Consider the following 17,696-nt stretch of genomic DNA (forward strand, 5'->3'; position numbering starts at 1 on the left):
AATATGCTATGTAGAAGCATATAAAATGGGCAGTTACTTAAGAATGTCTTCAGAATGTTGTCATAACTTAGTTTCTAAAACAGATTCAGGAGGTAAGTGATCGAATGGACTATATTTGCAATATATAAGTGCAAAAGTTTGCATCCCTCAAGGTCTTTGAATGAAAAAAAAGGATAATGAACAGCTTTTTCAATTTATCTTCAATTTATCTTAATAGAAACAGACAGTTGAAAAAAAATTAAGTATGAGTGTGTCCTGCAACAAGACAACAATCCAGACCATCCATACCACTTATCCTACACAGGGTCACATGGGAGCCTGGAGCCTATCCCAGGGAACTCAGGCCACAAGGCAGGGGACACCCTGGACGGGGTGCCAACCCATCACAGAGCACAATCACACATACATTCACACACTACGGACAATTTTGGAAATGCCAATAAGCCTACAATGCATGTCTTTGGACTGGTGGAGGAAACCAGAGTACCCAGGAAACCCCTGAAGCACGGGAAAAACATGCAAACTCCACGCACACAGGGGAGAGGCAGGATTCGAACCCCCAACTGCAGAACTGTGAGGCAAATGTGCTAACCACTAATCCACCGTGCCCACAATCCAGAACATAAAAAGCAAAATCAGCTGAATGGAGATGGCAGTATGGTGCAGCGGGTAGTGTTGCTGCCTCACAGCTCCATAGTCCCCAGTTAAATCCTGACCTCAGGTTACTGTCCCTGTTGAGTTTTACATGTTTCCTCCCACCTCCCAAAAACATGCCAGTAAGTGCTACTTTAATTGCTCCTAGGTGTAAATGATTATGCAAGGTGCCCTGTGATGTACTGGCATCCCATCCAGCCTTACATCCAGCATTCCTGGCATAGGCTCTGGATCCACTGGGATTAAACTGGGATGCTGACTGCACTCCAGGCTTCCTCACCAACATCAGTGTCTGACCTCACTAATGCTCTAAAAACTAGTGGAAAGCCTTCAGAGAAGAGTGGAGATTATTATAACAACAAAAGGGGGATAAATCTGTAATGGGATGTTCAAAAAGCACATATGGGTGTGATGTTCAGGTGTCCACAAACCTTTGGCCATATTGTGTATATTTAAAATAAAAAGAATATGTAGTTAGAAAGAATCTTCTTTCAACTAATTGATGGGAAAACTTTCGGCTAGATATCTTAAAATAACAGAACTCTGATAAAGAACCGTATAATGCCAAGGTCTTGACATCTATGCAACATCTAATGCAATGTCTTGTTGTTATAAATTACATTTCTTTTTCAATTTTTCCTTTGCATTCAACTGTAGAAAGAGAAAATAAAAACCCAGGAGATAAGAGATTTAGTGAGCTTTATTCACGTTTTCTATTGACATTCTACTAACTATGAAAGAATAGCACAGGAAGAGGGATAGTGGGGAAAACCATGGAATTTCATGAGCCTAATAATGTCCTTTATGTCCTCAGACATGTGATCACCATCATTTGTAAAGAACAGATCAACAGCGGGGCTTTTCAGTCTCTGTGGTCTGCTTTGTTTTGAAAAGCCTTTTGAGGAAGAAGAGCTGCAGGTATCCAGACAGGATGATGACGAGGCTAAGCACAGCCGACCAAGTGCTGATGTAGTTAGAGTTGGATTGGAGCAGGTAGTAATCGGTCGCTCTTCTCATGCGCTCAATGCTATAGTAACGCCACATGTGGAATACAGAAGACTGCAGCCGGGTGGAGCTGTCCTGCACAGACATTCAGCAGGTTTTCATTAAAAAAGCATGCTTTAAAAATAATATACATTATGTATTTGCATGTTTCAGTATTTGCTCAAAATCTAAGAATCATACACAACAAATTAATTTTATATAGTAAATATTATATATATATATATATATATATATATATATATATATATATATATATATATATATATATATATATATATATATATATATATATATATATATATAATATTTATATATTGCAGTTGTGGATTCATGATGTATCTTACCTCAATGGTATCAAGTGTGCTATTCAACTGTTTCGCATTGTCATCCTTCTTGGAATCTCCTGAATCCTGGTAGTACACACCGAAGTTCATGAAGACCTGCATGCTGCCAAATCGGTTGTGGAAGTTGCTAAAGCACATCTGATAAAAACCTGGGGAAAATATTAATGTGCTGTGAATACACACTGCAGAAAAACTCATAGTATCATCCGTTTTTTGGCTTTTTAAAAAAAATTAAAAATTACAACTTGTTTTTTAATTATTAAAATAGAACCCATACTGCATTTTTTGTATTCATAAAGCAATGTAAGTTATACATTTATTTAATAAAAAAACTGATAATAATAACTGTATAATAATATCTGTAAACTATCACACAACTGTGTAATAAATGGCACAAGGCAAGGCAAGTTTATTTATATAACACGTTTCATTCAAAGTGCTTTACTTGTCTAAAAGCAAAATAAAAGAACATAAGGAGGAATCAAAAGACATACATTAGATATATACAGAAAATAATTAAAAAGGAGTGCAGATAATGCTTGAGTCAAAGGCATGGGAAGCGTGACGTGTTTTAAGTCTGGACTTTAAGCACAATTTATAGCTCAAAACCACCAAGATATAAGAATTGTAAACTGTAAAGCAGAGTCAGGGCTAAAAACGGGTACGTCTCACTTACCAGTCTCTTTAGCATCAAAGGCAATCTCCCCTGTGACATCATCTACTGAGCCCATGATAAGGCCACCTGGAGCATTTACAGTGACTGACAGGTGTCTGTTCACACCCACCCCTGTCGCCCACTGAACCTGGTCACACACGTCACAGACAGGGCTTACTTACTGACAACATGTACCAAAGAGAATCTTGATAATGGACAAAAAGACTTCACTGAAGGATAAAAATGACCATTCTATATACATATACTTGTAAATATATACTTATACACTCATACATATCAAGTTGGTAACACATATTGTGTATTTGTACAGTTGAGGTCATAAGTTTAAATACGTCTCGCAGAATCTGCAAAATGCTAATAAAAAAAAGAGGGACCATGAAAATTGCATTTAGTTTTTTATTTAGTCCTGCCCTGAATAAGCTATTTCTCACAACAGATGTTTACATATAGTCCACAAGACACAATAATAATTGAATTTATTAACCAGTTTACATACACTTGATTATTAATACTGTGTGTCGTTACCTGGATAATCAGTGTCTGTGTTTATGTTTTGTGATAGTTGTTCATGAGTCCCTTGTTTGTCCTGAGCAGTCAAACTGCCCACTGCTCTTCAGAAAAATCCTCCAGGTCCTGCACATTCTTTGCTTTTCCAGCATCTTCTACATATTTGATCCCTTTCCAACAGTGACTATATGATGTTGAGATCCATCTTTTCAAACTGAGGACAACTGAGGGAGTCGTGCACAACTATTACAAAAGGTGCAAACATTTACTGATTCTCGAAAAGGCAACATACTATATTAAGAGCCAGGGGGTATAAACTTTTGAACAGGATGATCGATGTAAATTGTTATTATTTTGTTTAAAGAACTTTTTTTATTATTTAGTACTGCCCTTCAGAAGCTACATAAGATATTTACATGTTTCCCAGAAGACAAAATAATAACAATTTACACCGATCATCCTGTTCAAAAGTTTACACCCCCCTGCCTCTTAATGTACTGTGTTGCCTTTTTCAAAAAGTTTTTTAAAAGTTCAAAAGTTTACACCCCCCTGACTCTTATGTTAAACATCTGATATGTGATATAGCTTATTCAGGGCAGTACTAAATAAATAAATAAATTATATATATATATATATATATATATATATATATATATATATATATATATATATATATATATATATATATATAAACTAAATATAATTTTTATGATCCTTCTTATTTAAAAAAAAATATTAACATTTACCCAACACAGCAGACAGTAATTCCAGTTACTTGTGCTTGTCCTATGGTTTTATGGTAGTACTGGACAGTCTGAACTGCCCAGCTATGTGCATAACACATAACATACAGTCTATTCCCATACTCTTCCCTCTCAAAAAGTAGTGCCTTCAATCAAGTAACCTGAATTTATGAAAGCGTTCTATAAAAACACCCATTTTGCATAAACTGTGATTGACATCCCAACAACTGCTCTCAAACCTTTATTATAAGTAAAATGGTTTTCTAGAAGCATGTTGTAATTCATATTTGTTGAAATCACACACATGTTACATACATTATAGATAGAAATTAGGTTAAAAAGCACTAACATACTCCTCTGTCTAAGTCATTTAGCTATACACAGCACATATTCTGTTCTCTCACCCATGTGAATAGCCATATGGTGGCTGAAACAGTTCCTTGTGCTCCTCTAGTTTGTCTTAAATGAATTTCACTTTTCGTAAAATCTTTCACGTTTCATTTCGAAAACATATGTTTGTACCAACTACTGCATAGACTATTGGCTGTGCATGAGCTACTGTACAATTCAGAAAAAAATATTAATATCAGCTGTGTAGGTTGTGGGATATCAGCCATCCCACAACCTACAGCTACAATTGTAGCCACAGGGCATGTTCCTACCAGTAAGAATGCAGAAAAAAAAAATCAGGCACATATTACCATGAAGTTGAGATAAAAGTGTTCGCCTTGGTGTGCAAAATGCCAGAAGCACTCGAGGCCCGAGGCAGGCAGCACAATGGCAAAGTCGTATTGGTCGGCTCCCCAGAACACCTCCTGGTCAGTTGCTTCAAGGTGCAGGTCTTTCATAGCTTTCCCACAATCCCATCCTAATATCAGTAGCAAAAGGAAGACACCAATATCCTTCCCTGACATTATAACGTTATGTAGAGTGTATCCACTGACTGGTTTCTTCAATGAAGAAGTTGAGCTTTTGAGGAGCCAAAGCCTTCTTTGAAACAGTAGCAGATTATTAACCCTGACATGTGGCTTACAGAGTTTTCAGTCTCTGAGTGGGAAACTGGATGTCCGGTCACAGGTGCTGCTGGCATCTTCGCCACAAACTGCACTTTAAAAAACAAAGTTTTTTAGTACACACTTTTAACTTTGACTGTTTATACACAATTCTGCTGAGAAATGTCCTGGTGTTTAACCACCAAGAAACCACATTGACATTAAGATGTATTAATATATTAAATTTAGTGTGGTGTAAACTCCACATCCAAAAACTGAACACTCACCAAAAGGCTGTCAGGTTTCATTTCATAAAGTCCACATCGAATGAGCTAATTCAGCTTCTCAAATCAAATTGGACAGAAGGTGTTGATTAAATTTCTAGAACGGCAGATTTGACAGTAGTGCTGGCCGTAATTCAAAATACAGGTTTACTGTATATTAATGTGCTCATTCTAATACATTATTGTTTCTAATTCATTATTTAAATACAGTAATGACTATAATTCTGATAGAAAGTGAAGTCTTGAGCCCGAACATCTGAGAAATTATCTTGTCTGTTCATTTCATAAATTAGTATAAATATATTTAATACAAGATGACTTAGTATTCCATAACTTTTTTACTGAATGAATGATTAGCAGACAAAAAGAATCACATGGAGAGAGTCCTTAAAAATTTTTTAGTATTCTTTTTTTTTTTTTTTTTTTAAATTTCATTGTCCCTGATGAAAAATTCTCCTATAGTAGGAACTGGCCTGTCAGTTTACATTAATAATTTCCCCAATGATTAATGATTTTATTGTAAATGGGAGACAGGCGTGAGATTAGTACTCAGGGCAATGTGAATGGAGCTGGGGGTCATGTGACTACTCAGGTGCTGTGGCGTGCAGAGGATTCTGGAGATTGTGACACGAGGACAGAGAAACCCAATAATTTTACTGTAGACATTACAGATTTATTTCTTACAGTTTAATAAATCTAGATGTCTGATTTATTTCAGTATTAAAAAGAAAATTAAATATTTACACGTTAATTGGTCGCAAAAAAAGTTTTTTTTAAAGGCAAATTTTTGCTAGGTAGTATGTAAATTCATTTTCTTTGCATAAATAAAACTGCAGTTATTCATTATTATAAATCATTTGCAGCTTAAAAGTCATCAATTGTAGTTCTTATGAAATTATACATATTATATGTGTTGTACTATATATATATGTATATATATATATATATGTGTGTGTGTGTGTGTGTGTGTATGTATGTATGTATGTATATATATATATATATATATATATATATATATATATATATATATATATATATATATATATATATATATCTGTGTCTATAATAAGTCGATAATATTGTGTCTATAATATATAGTATATATAGTATATAATATGTAAGTCTATAATATTATATGCATTATAATTATACATGTATTTGTATAATTCTGTTCCTGGCTGCAACACAGTGCTTTGACATATCTTTTTTCTGTTACTAAAATATCGTTTCAGCAGTATTTTTTTTCTGCCGAGTAAAGGCCTTTAGCAGTCTTCCTGTTAAGAAGCTAAATCAACACTACACTTCCCATAATGCATTGTACAGGCATTATTTCCTGCGGAAGTGTGTATGCGGGTCAACCTGTGTTTGCGGATGTGTGTTTAGCTTGATGACAGCAGCCGGTTGAGTAGATACTATGGACGTTAAGGCAGAGGTTATAGCGTCTTTAAGGAAAAACGACATTGGAGACAAGTATTCTCATTTATCCTCCGTAAAGAAAGCGTCAGTACTGATTCCCCTTTTCCTGAGAGAGGGTCGGGTTCATGTGCTGCTAACTGTGCGCTCTACTGAAGTCAGTGGACTTTCATCTCATCTCCACTTCTCACTGCACTAATGTATCCTACCCGTGCTCGGAACCGCACAGTGTTCAAGGGCTATGTCGTTATTTCAAGATATTAGCCTTGTTTCAACTTAACTCGTTATTTTAGGATATAATGTCATTATTCGACTCGTTATTTCAGGATATAATGTCCTTATCCGACTCGTTATTTCAGGATATAATGTCCTTATTCGACTCGTTATTTCAGGATATAATGTCCTTATACGACTCATTATTTTAGGATATAACGTCATTATTCGACTCGTTTCAGGATATAATGTGCTTATACGACTCGTTCTTTCAGGATATAATGTCCTTATACGACTCGTTATTTCAGGATATAATGTCCTTATTCGACTCGTTATTTTAGGATATAATGTCATTATTCGACTCGTTATTTCAGGATTTAATGTCCTTATTCGACTCGTTATTTCAGGATATAATGTCATTATTCGACTCGTTGTTTCAGGATATAATGTCCTTATCCGACTCGTTATTTCAGGATATAATGTCCTTATTCGACTCGTTATTTCAGGATATAATGTCCTTATACGACTCATTATTTTAGGATATAACGTCATTATTCGACTCGTTTCAGGATATAATGTGCTTATACGACTCGTTCTTTCAGGATATAATGTCCTTATACGACTCGTTATTTCAGGATATAATGTCCTTATTCGACTCGTTATTTTAGGATATAATGTCCTTATACGACTCGTTATTTCAGGATTTAATGTCCTTATTCGACTCGTTATTTCAGGATATAATGTCATTATTTGACTCGTTGTTTCAGGATATAATGTCATTATTCGACTCGTTATTTCAAGATATAATGTCCTTATACGACTCGTTATTTCAGGATATAATGTCCTTATTCGACTCGTTATTTTAGGATATAATGTCCTTATTCGACTCGTTATTTAAGGATATAAAGTCATTATTCGACTCGTTATTTCAGGATATAACATCATTATTCGACTCGTTATTTCAGGATATAATGTCCTTATACGACTCGTTGTTTCAGGATATAATGTCATTATTCGACTCGTTATTTCAGGATATAACGTCATTATTCGACTTGTTATTTCAGTATATGATTCTATTTCGACTTAGTAACTCGTTATTTGAGATTAATATCTGAGACTTCATAACTCATTATTTCAACTTACTAATGCGTTATGTTATTATATATCGTTATTCCAAATTAACTCCAAATTAATTAAGTAGCCTATATTTTCTCATTATTTTGAATTAACTCGTTATTTAAGTGTATTGTTATTACTTTGAATGAACTCGTTATTTAAGTAAATTTTATTATTTTGAATCACCACGTTATTTCATTATATGTTGTCGATATTTCAACTTAATAACTTATTATTTCAGACAATTATGTTGCTATTGTGACTTAGTATTTCATTATTTCGACTTACTAATGCATTATTTCAAGATAGCTACTATGCCGTTATTTTAGTTGTCATTATTGTAAAGATATTATGTTATTTCGACTTGTTATTTTAGACTTAGTAACTTGTGATTTTGACATAACTAATTTCAAGATGTTTTGTTATTTCTGCTGACTAAATTTCACACTATGACTTCATTGTTTCAAGTTATTTTGTTACTTTTTTGACACCTTTTGTTATTTTGACATATTTCTACATATTAATATTATATGTGAATTATAATTATACATATATTTGTAATTCTGGTTCTGTCTACAAAAAATATACCAGGACATACTGCATGTTTTCACGTGTTGGTGGTCTTTATCGCTTGCAGTTTAACTATATCCTTACCAAATATCAAATTAAGCTTGCGTAATAATCCCACACCACATCGTTATAGCATGTGTTCTTATTGACAAACATCATGTCTTTACACTTTATTTTAAATAATTGTACATTTTTCTTCAAAAACTTGTCACTGTTTTATGAACAGTGCTTCAGCAGTGGTATTTTACAGGTGAACTCTGTTGTGCTTCTCTTCTCAGCTCAAACACAACCCCGGAGAGGTGTGTTTTCCGGGGGGGAAATCTGATCCACACGATCGAGATGAAATTGAAACAGCGCTTAGGGAGGCATTGGAGGAGATCAGCCTTCCTCCTGATGGAGTAGAAGTGGTTTGCAGACTCTGCCCAGTGTTGAATGCGGTACATTGAATCATCACATGTATTATAGATGTGTATTATTATGTGCCTCATGCATAACAGTAACAAAATTAGCTAACATAAGAAGAATAAGAGGCCTTTATTTGGCACACATGCATTACAGTGCAGTGAAATTCTTTTCTTAACATATCCCAGCTTGATAGGAACTTGATAGCTTTAAGGAATGCTCCACCCTAAAACACAATACATATGTTTATACTGGAATATTGTTTGTGTGTTTAGTGATTCTGATGCTAATTTTCTGACTGATACCGTGTCTTCATTATTCCCGTGAGAAGTTAGAGGTTGCGCTCTGCTCTGACGTCACAGGTCAATATTGCTGGTACAGTTTTAATGCTGCTTAATAGGAGAAAAAAACTCAAACATGATGGATAACAGGCCAGCTTTCACTGTTAAAGAAGAGCTTATTTTTGTCACATGCCATTTTCCAACGATTAATGAGAAATACAACATAGAATAGAGGAAACAGCAAACATTTATCTTAAAGCTTCAGATTGCAGTACAACTACATGACACTATTATACTGAGTTACAGTAAGGCTGAGTTAAGCTCAGCTCAGCTAGTTAATGATCTTTGAGATGATGAGCATGAGGGCATTGACGCCAGTATTAGCATGAAATTATAAAATTTGGAAGCTGATCTGTTCGATCAGAGTGCATGAATGAGGAGATGAGAGAGCTGGACAGGCTAAATGACTAAAGCGCTGCTGCATCACTGTCTTTAGGTAGAGCAAGAGAAAAGGGCTAAATGGTGACATTGTCAGCGGGGAGTCTTATGCCATTGTGGGTAATGTAGGAAACCTGTAACCTCAGAATTTCATTGCAAAATAAATCTTGGACACCGCTGAAGATCGCATGTTCAAAAAAAATTATCCAGCATTTATTTGTGGTAGATTTGGTCTACAGCAGCAAACATGCACAGCATGTGAAGAGGTATCTAAGCATCATCCCCACACCTCACTTCAGAATCTGTGTCTGTTTAAAATGTCCCCTTGTTTTCCTCATTGGATTATTTCAGTAAGTGACCTTCATGTGGATTTTGTTGGCATTGGTTCTCATAAGCTAATCAAAAGGCCTTGCTTCTTGTTTCTCTCAATATTTTGCACAGAGAGGCATTCTGGTGACCCCAGTGGTGGCTTTCATCAGTGACTCCTTCCAAGCAAGCCCAAACCCAGATGAAGTGAGCGAGGTGTTCTCTGTGCCTGTGGAGTTCTTCTTGAAGGAGACTGATCACTCGGCTTACCCTGTACCCAACATAGCTGGATATACGCACAGTTTTATCTACACTGACCCGGTCACTGACAAGATCCAGCAGATCTGGGGACTAACAGCCTATCTGCTCATACTTCTGGCTGTTCTTACTTTTAAAAAGAATCCAGAGTTTGAAGTGGACTTTGATTTTCAGAATCCACTTGCTAACTTTCAGCAACACCTTAAACGTAGTTTAAGCAAGTTATGACTAATTTCATTCATAGAATGAGGTGGAACATGTGGCTTATAACTAAAATGTTTTCCTGGAAATAATAACTTTTTTTAATGACTTCATTCATTCACCTTCAGTATTGCTTTATTCTGGTCAGGGTTGTGGTGGATCCAGAGTCTGTCCCAGGACTTTGGACATGATGCCCACACACACTTTCACATCTAGGGCAGTGTAACATACTCACCTTCATGTAGGTTTTTGGGAGGTGAGAGGGAACCATAAAACCACAAAAGTAGATAAGAATCCGAAATCACAATCAAACCATGGACCCCGGAACTGTGAGGCAATAATGTTGCCCACTGTGCCACAGTGCCGCCTTACAATCCATCCATCCATCCATTTTCTCTAAAGCTTATCCTACACAGGGTCACGGGGGAGCCTGGGGCCTCAGGGGACTAGCTGCACGATGCAGGGTCACCCTGGACGGGGTGTCAACCCATAGCAGAGAATGATCACACACTACAGACAATTTAGAGGTGCCAATCAGCCTACAGCTCATGTCTTTGGAATGGGGAAGGAAACCAGAATACCCAAAGAAATCCCCTGAAGTACGGGTAGTACATGCAAATTCTGTGCACACAGGGTGGAGACCGGAATCGACCCCGCAGGTGCGAGGTAAACATGCTAACCACTAAGCCACTGCGCGCCCCCCATCCAACAATCAGATGCATAAATTCAAATCAGCCCTAGATTCAAATTAGCCTAGACTAATTTAGAATACACTTTACTGAAATGTTCGTTTGCATTTTGTTAATTTGCACATCACCTTGGCTGCAAAACCCACAGGACCTAAATGTCTGAATAGATCATGAAAATCCTGAAAAACAAAAAATCACAGAGACATTTTACAAGTATAAAACTGAGCCTGGTGATTCAATACTGTAACCCAATATCTAATGTATGACTAAAACTTAAAAAGTTAAAAAGTAGCATTTTATTGCTAATATCAGGGAACATTATATATTTTGCACTTTTATTATTATCACTGAAACCTTACCTGATCAAGATTGTAAAATGACATGCCAAGCCCTCATGTAGAATCATATTCTTATATAGACTAATTTTGTGTGTCAGAAATAAAAAAATATGTGATCTCACATCTCATTCTGACCGTGTATTTTTTATTTTTTATTATTATTTTTTTTTTGCCTTAAACCAGAGCGTCTCAAAATAAGACGTTCCATGGACACTGTCAGTTATTTTATGAACTATTCAAAATTCAATGATTAATGAATTGTTCATAAATCATTATTTAAATGTACAATAATATTCTGCCTATTTACTGGAGCGTTTTAATCCTGACATTTCCATGTACAGAACAACTGACATTCTTTATAGGTAAATGTTTTTTAGTCTGGATTAAATCCATCAGAGCTGACTGGTCATGATATTAGATAGGAGACCTAAAATCTAATATTTATCAAAAATTCAACAATAAAAGTGTTCAGGTTGAGCAATGCAGTAAATCACAAGGTCTCATTAATTGCATAGTAAGAATGATGTGGGGAGAACTATTTTATATAGCCTCGGTTCTTCATAGTATTCAGTGTATTTTTCTTACTGGTGCTGTTGTGCTTGGGTCCACAAAGCACAACAATCACAGACCTCAGACCCCACTTTGAAAACCCCTGCCCTAATTCATCAGTTGTTTCATCCATCCATCTGTTTTCTGTACTGCTCACAGGGGGCCTATCCCAGGGAACTCAAGGAGCAGGGTGGGGGACACACTGGACAGGACAATCACACACCCATTCACACATTACAGACAATTTGGACATGCCAATCAACCTACAACGCATGCTTTGGATTGGGGGAGGAAACCGGTATACCCAGAAACCCCTGAAGCACGTAGAGAACATGCAAGCTCCTCACACATAGGGTGCAGGTGGGATTCGAGTCCCCCAACCCTGGAGATGTAAGACAACAGTGCTAAGCATTAAGCCACCTGCGCCACCCCACGTCAGCTATTTTTATTGCTTGTTTGTTTTTAAATAGGTCTCTCCTACAGATCTATAGCACCCTTCTAGAGGGAGTTTGTGTTTCCCTCTATAAAAACTAAATGAAATGAAAGTGTTACACATTCCTCATGCTTTTTTTCTTCGGTTTTGGTGTGTTGATCCAGCAGCACTGGGAGCAGGTGGACTCCGGCCAGCCCATTTCTGCTTCGTTAGAGAGCAAAGCTGTCTCCGCAGCTCCAGCTTAATGCATGAGCAACTATTCATCACTCTCTTTGACATCACAGCACTTCGCACACTGAATCAATTTTGATTCAGGCCATTTTTCTTAGACATATAACACAGGTATTGTAAATCTGTTCACAGTGAATTGTCGTGGTGTAAGCTTACAGCACGTAAATGCATATGTGGCTTTGTTGACCACTAGAGGGTGCAGAAACAGCTGAATACAACTTATTACATGTAATTACTGGTTACTGTGATTTGCAGGCTATTCAAGAAGTGGAAAGCTGAGGGGAATATCTCAGCTGGTTTGCTTGAAGAGAGGTTATAGTGACCCAACCAAGAAAAATCTACATTTTAGTGCTTTTCTTTTTCTTGATAAAGTAAGGGGCTGTTATGTAACCTGGGAATGTGTATGCCAAATCTGCTCAGATGCATGTGGGCTGTGTTTGCTAAATGCCAGCTTGATGACCTTAACTGCTGTAGAACTAGCTATGAAAAGGCTGACATTAAGAATGATTTTGCATGAGGGGGAAAAAAAACTACCCACAGGCACAAAAAAATGCTATCAGAGGCAGTGTTTTGAATTTGCACAAGCATAAGCCTCAGTGTAACACCTATATTAGTTGTCCAGTCTTTAATGTGTGTAATGTAGTTGGGTTTACGTTACCATAGAAAGAGAAGTAGTGTTAGCAGTCACACCTTTACATGGTCATGTTGCTTCAGCAAATATGTGCATGCAATCTTATCATTATGTTTTTTTACAGCTTGTTTTTATTAGTTTTACAAAAATGCATTAACAGCCATTTCAGCATTGAGTAAATATTGACCAACTCCTGTTGTGTGGAACTGCTCTTCATTTACATTGGAATAAAATTCTCCTTTTGGCGACTTTCAATACACACCTAGAGCATACATACATTGGTAAGTGTAATAGAACAAATAGCTGTTCATAAATCAGCTTTTACTAAAGAAAATCTGTCATGTATGCTTATTGTGTGACTGTTATTGTGGTTTTCTTTCATAATTGGAAACAGAAGAGTATCCAAGGCGTTCTACAATATTCCCTTTTCATGAGGTCGCAGCCAATTTCATTTGTTTTTATAATATCTCTTGCTAGATAGCAGGTAATAAAATAACTCTTGACACCATGGACTTGCATGGCTTTTTTACAGAGAGATGTTTAAGAGGTGTCTGTTTTTAGCTTTACCTTCATACCTGCCTTTTGTCAGTTTCATGTTGTGTTTGATCATATTCTCTGGTAGTAATCTAAATCTTGGCTGTAGTATTAAAGCTTTCTCTTAAGGGTTCAACTACAGGTTATAGCTTTTGTGGTGTATGGAGTATGGCATGTAGTGCTTCTCTTTCCTACTTTATATATATATATATATATATATATATATATATATATATATATATATATATATATATATATATATATATATATATTTGTGCTGGTTTGTGCTGATACAAGTTTAGTTTTTTGCAATTGTCTTTTTTTAACAATACATTTGAAGTAACAAGGTAAGATCCAAATGGCAAACCAAATCACATGAAATAGTCGCATTCACTTGATTGTTACCTATCCACTATACGTTTTTCAACTTTTAATGGACACAGCAGATCACAGGATGTGTGGAATGATTGACCTCAGAATGACCTATAAATATTTTTTCAATATCTAAAAAACTGAAGCAGCACAAACAAACTTTTTACAGCATAAACCAGCACAAACGGAGCACAAACGATTGAGACTATTTTGCCGACGTTTTGCGTTGGGTGGGGGGCCAACTTCACGCAATTAGGCTACTAGTTTCTTTATATTTTTGGAAATAGAATTATTCATTAGAAAATATTGCTGACAGTGCTGGTATTGCACCTCTGTCTTTTCTTTCAGTTTTCCAGTGTTTCCATAGTAGCTGGGTTCATATTGAATTTTTTTTTTTAAGACCAGTTTACACAACACGCACATTGGGTTTAAATCCAAATACAGATAATATTTGAAGCACTAAACAGATACAAGTAAAGTTAGTGCCATTGCATTACAGCCCAACTGTATATCATGTGCAGCAATGACAATCACTGATAAAACCACTCTGTTTCACCTCTTTGCCCTTGTTTGTTTGGTTATAAATCATATTGAAACCAGAGGATTTTACTATGCTGTCAAACAACATTCCTGGTTCTGCAAGATCCTAAACCATAGCACAAACCTAGAACAGAACCACACAATCATGTACCAACAGTTTTGCTCATGTTCTGGCCTATAAATATGCATCCACCCAAAGCCCAGTGCACAGCTTGCCAGGATTTACCACATTATCTAGTCTCAGCAGGGAGAGAGCTCATCCTCATCGCCAACTGTCTCTGAGGCCATTTCACACATGAGGTCTCATGGAATCTCCATTGGAAAACTTCTGTTACCTATTTTTAGTGCAACAAAGCCAGCCATTGTTTCCTTTGTCAGAACTGCCTGGAGGATTTTCCCCTTTGTGTCAAGGTCAATTTTGTGCACAGGGAGAAGAGGAATGTGGTACCACGCAGGGATTTTGGGTAAGATTGTGAATGTGGCTATAAACCCTTCACTGCACTCCCTGAGGACGCCATGAGAAAATAAGCAAAGTGCACAGGGGAGATTGTGCTCGGCATGAGAGAATATGTAATTTAATAATGTTCATCAAATGCAGGAGAATGGAGTAAGGGAGGAATGAAACCTGTAAAACCACACAAATCTGTGTCCAAAATCAAAATCTTATTAGAGGTAAAAGGAAACCTTTCACAATTAAAGTCTTAACAGATGTGATGTAATCTTTGATACCACTGGACTAATTTGCATTCATCACAGATAAGAATGTTCATTTACTAATTCATTCCTTCCGACGTGACAGCAGATGCATTTTAAGACTAGCTTCAGAAACGCTGTCATAATTGTCAGATAATGTATGCATAATGAGATTCAGCTTCTGAAGAGGCTTTGTGTTGCAAAATCTGCAAATGCTTTTCATCTAACATAATGAGAGAAAGTGACACTAGACAATGATTGTATAATTAGGAGAGAATATGAATAAAGGACTTACTTTGTTATATTGCTGACGAATTTTGTGGCACTCGACTTCTTTACAGGTCACTGTTACACTTAACTACAATAAACTTTTACAGAAAAGTCACATATACCTCACATGTGAGTGATTATATTCAAACGTGCACATTTTCATTTTCACATGATTTTAAGAATGTGGTTTCATTTTTTGGGTATGACTCAATTACTGTATATAAATACATAATCACTTTTAATTACATGTGCAATGCATGTGATTTTCCCATAAGGGCTGCTTGAGACCTTAGCACACAAGTACAGGAATTTATATCCATAGTGCTATGTGCAAGTGTGATGATAAAACTGGCTTCATAAATAGATTATAAGTTCAGCTGGCATGTGTGGGTGGAAGAACAGCCCTGTACCATTTGGCCATTTGGTGTTTTTCATTCCTCTTTTTCTTCTTCTTCTTCTTCTTCTTTTTTTTTTAAACAGCTTGGGTATATCTTCACAATTTCACCCTACAGATTATTAATATGAGATATTGGGTCTCCAGACTGCATGTAGCTTTTTGCATTGAATTATATCTCAGGACAAATCATTGTCAGTTTGTATGTATATAATTACTGATTACTAAAGATAATTTATCAGCCCCACTCTACCCCATCCAACACTGGAATGAAAACACCACTGGGCATGATATTGGTATGAGTGTAGCAGGCACAGTTACTTTTGATTATTTGGGTTTTTAAAAACTTGTAGATTTGTTGCTCACTTTATTAGACAAACAACTCTTTGCGTTCCACCTCGTAGGTGCACATTTAGAGCACTTTTGCATGTACAGTCTGTGTTAACCGCAGGACTTCTCTTAAGAAGTCCTGGGTAATACACTCAGTCGTAACACTGAAGTGTATAAAATCCCAGCACTGCTGCCAAGCCTGTTACACTCAAACCAGTGTAACACACTCTACCTTAGTAATGATTAAGGATATGCACAAGGACATCCATCCATCCATCCATCCATTTTCCATACTGCTTATCCAACACAGGGTTGCAGGGGAGCCTGGAGCCCATCCCAGGGAACTCAGACCACAAGGCAGGTGACACCCTGGATAGGGTGCGAACCCAACATAGAGCACAATCGCACACACATTCACACACTACGGACAATTTAGAAATCAGCCTACGACGCATGTCTTTGGATTGGGGAGGAAACCGGAATACCTGGAGGAAACTCTCAAAGCACAAGGAAACCATGCAAACTCCACACACATGAGGTGGAAGTGAGATTTGAGCCCCAAGCCCCAGAGGTGCGAGACAAATGTGATAATCACTAGGCCACTGTGCACAAGTACATCACTGCATGTACAATCTGTGTTAACCACAGGATTCAGATGTTTTTGCCGATCTCAAGTAATTGAGTTCTATATTAAATTCTCAATTCACTTAAACTCTCCTATGTTTGGAAGCTATACCTATAGGTTTAATTGCATAAAAATTGTTACAAAAAAGTCATAAAAGTAGTCTACATAAAAAATTTGGCCTACACACCTCTATGGTTTGTTATCTGCTAGAATCTCAAAGTTTTAAACTAAAAGTGATATCTAAAGACATTGTTAGGGTTATATGCCAGCACTTGAGTTTTTCTTTCTCTTACTTCCATCTTCTACCACTTACTCCTTCTTCAGGGTTGTGGGGGAACCTGGATCCAATCCAAGGGAGCATCAGGCACAAAGCAGGGTACACCCTGTACAGGGTGCCAGTCCATCACAGGGCACAATCACATACACACACCAATCAGCCTACCATGCATGTCTTTGGACTGGGGGAGGAAACCCTCGCAGCACAGGGAGAACATGCAAACTCCACACACACAGCCCCAGCAGGACTTGAACCCCAATCCCTGCAGGTGTGAGGCAAACGTGCTAACCGCTAAGCCACTGTGCGCTACTCTTACTTCTTTTCTACATTTCAAAAGACAAAACACCACTTTTTACTACTACATACACTTTTTTATTAATGCTGTTT

The 17,696-nt window shown here is 36.8% G+C and overlaps 2 protein-coding genes across 2 annotated transcripts; one reads left to right on the forward strand and one right to left on the reverse strand.

The window, feature by feature from the left end:
* Positions 1-1,336: 1,336 nt before the first annotated feature.
* On the reverse strand, positions 1,337-4,978 carry LOC108269330 (transmembrane emp24 domain-containing protein 6). Its single transcript, XM_017475149.2, has 4 exons — positions 4,631-4,978; positions 2,680-2,806; positions 2,004-2,152; positions 1,337-1,734 (listed from the first exon to the last, which is right to left on the reverse strand). Exons 1-4 carry the CDS (start codon positions 4,841-4,843, stop codon positions 1,501-1,503), a joined length of 723 nt encoding a protein of 240 aa, XP_017330638.1. The 5' UTR covers positions 4,844-4,978; the 3' UTR covers positions 1,337-1,500.
* A 1,556-nt stretch (positions 4,979-6,534) lies between these two features.
* nudt7 (nudix (nucleoside diphosphate linked moiety X)-type motif 7) lies at positions 6,535-11,551 on the forward strand. The gene is made up of 3 exons (XM_017475150.3): positions 6,535-6,775; positions 8,796-8,954; positions 10,080-11,551. Exons 1-3 carry the CDS (start codon positions 6,620-6,622, stop codon positions 10,428-10,430), a joined length of 666 nt encoding a protein of 221 aa, XP_017330639.1. The 5' UTR covers positions 6,535-6,619; the 3' UTR covers positions 10,431-11,551.
* The last annotated feature ends 6,145 nt before the right edge of the window (positions 11,552-17,696 follow it).

The sequence above is a fragment of the Ictalurus punctatus genome, chromosome 8 (assembly GCF_001660625.3).
Source record: "Ictalurus punctatus breed USDA103 chromosome 8, Coco_2.0, whole genome shotgun sequence".
In the NCBI taxonomy this organism is placed as follows: Eukaryota; Metazoa; Chordata; class Actinopteri; order Siluriformes; family Ictaluridae; genus Ictalurus; species Ictalurus punctatus.

Coding starts and splice junctions, on each gene's coding strand:
- LOC108269330 (XM_017475149.2), bottom strand. CDS start 4,843: ATGTCAGGGAAGGATATTGGTGTCTTCCTTTTGCTACTGATATTAGGA. Junction 2,807..4,630: donor ACTTTTATCTCAACTTCATG/GTAATATGTGCC, acceptor GTGTGTGACCAG/GTTCAGTGGGCGACAGGGGT. Junction 2,153..2,679: donor CTTTGATGCTAAAGAGACTG/GTAAGTGAGACG, acceptor TATTTTCCCCAG/GTTTTTATCAGATGTGCTTT.
- nudt7 (XM_017475150.3), top strand. CDS start 6,620: ATGGACGTTAAGGCAGAGGTTATAGCGTCTTTAAGGAAAAACGACATT. Junction 6,776..8,795: donor TAACTGTGCGCTCTACTGAA/GTCAGTGGACTT, acceptor TTCTCTTCTCAG/CTCAAACACAACCCCGGAGA. Junction 8,955..10,079: donor TCTGCCCAGTGTTGAATGCG/GTACATTGAATC, acceptor TATTTTGCACAG/AGAGGCATTCTGGTGACCCC.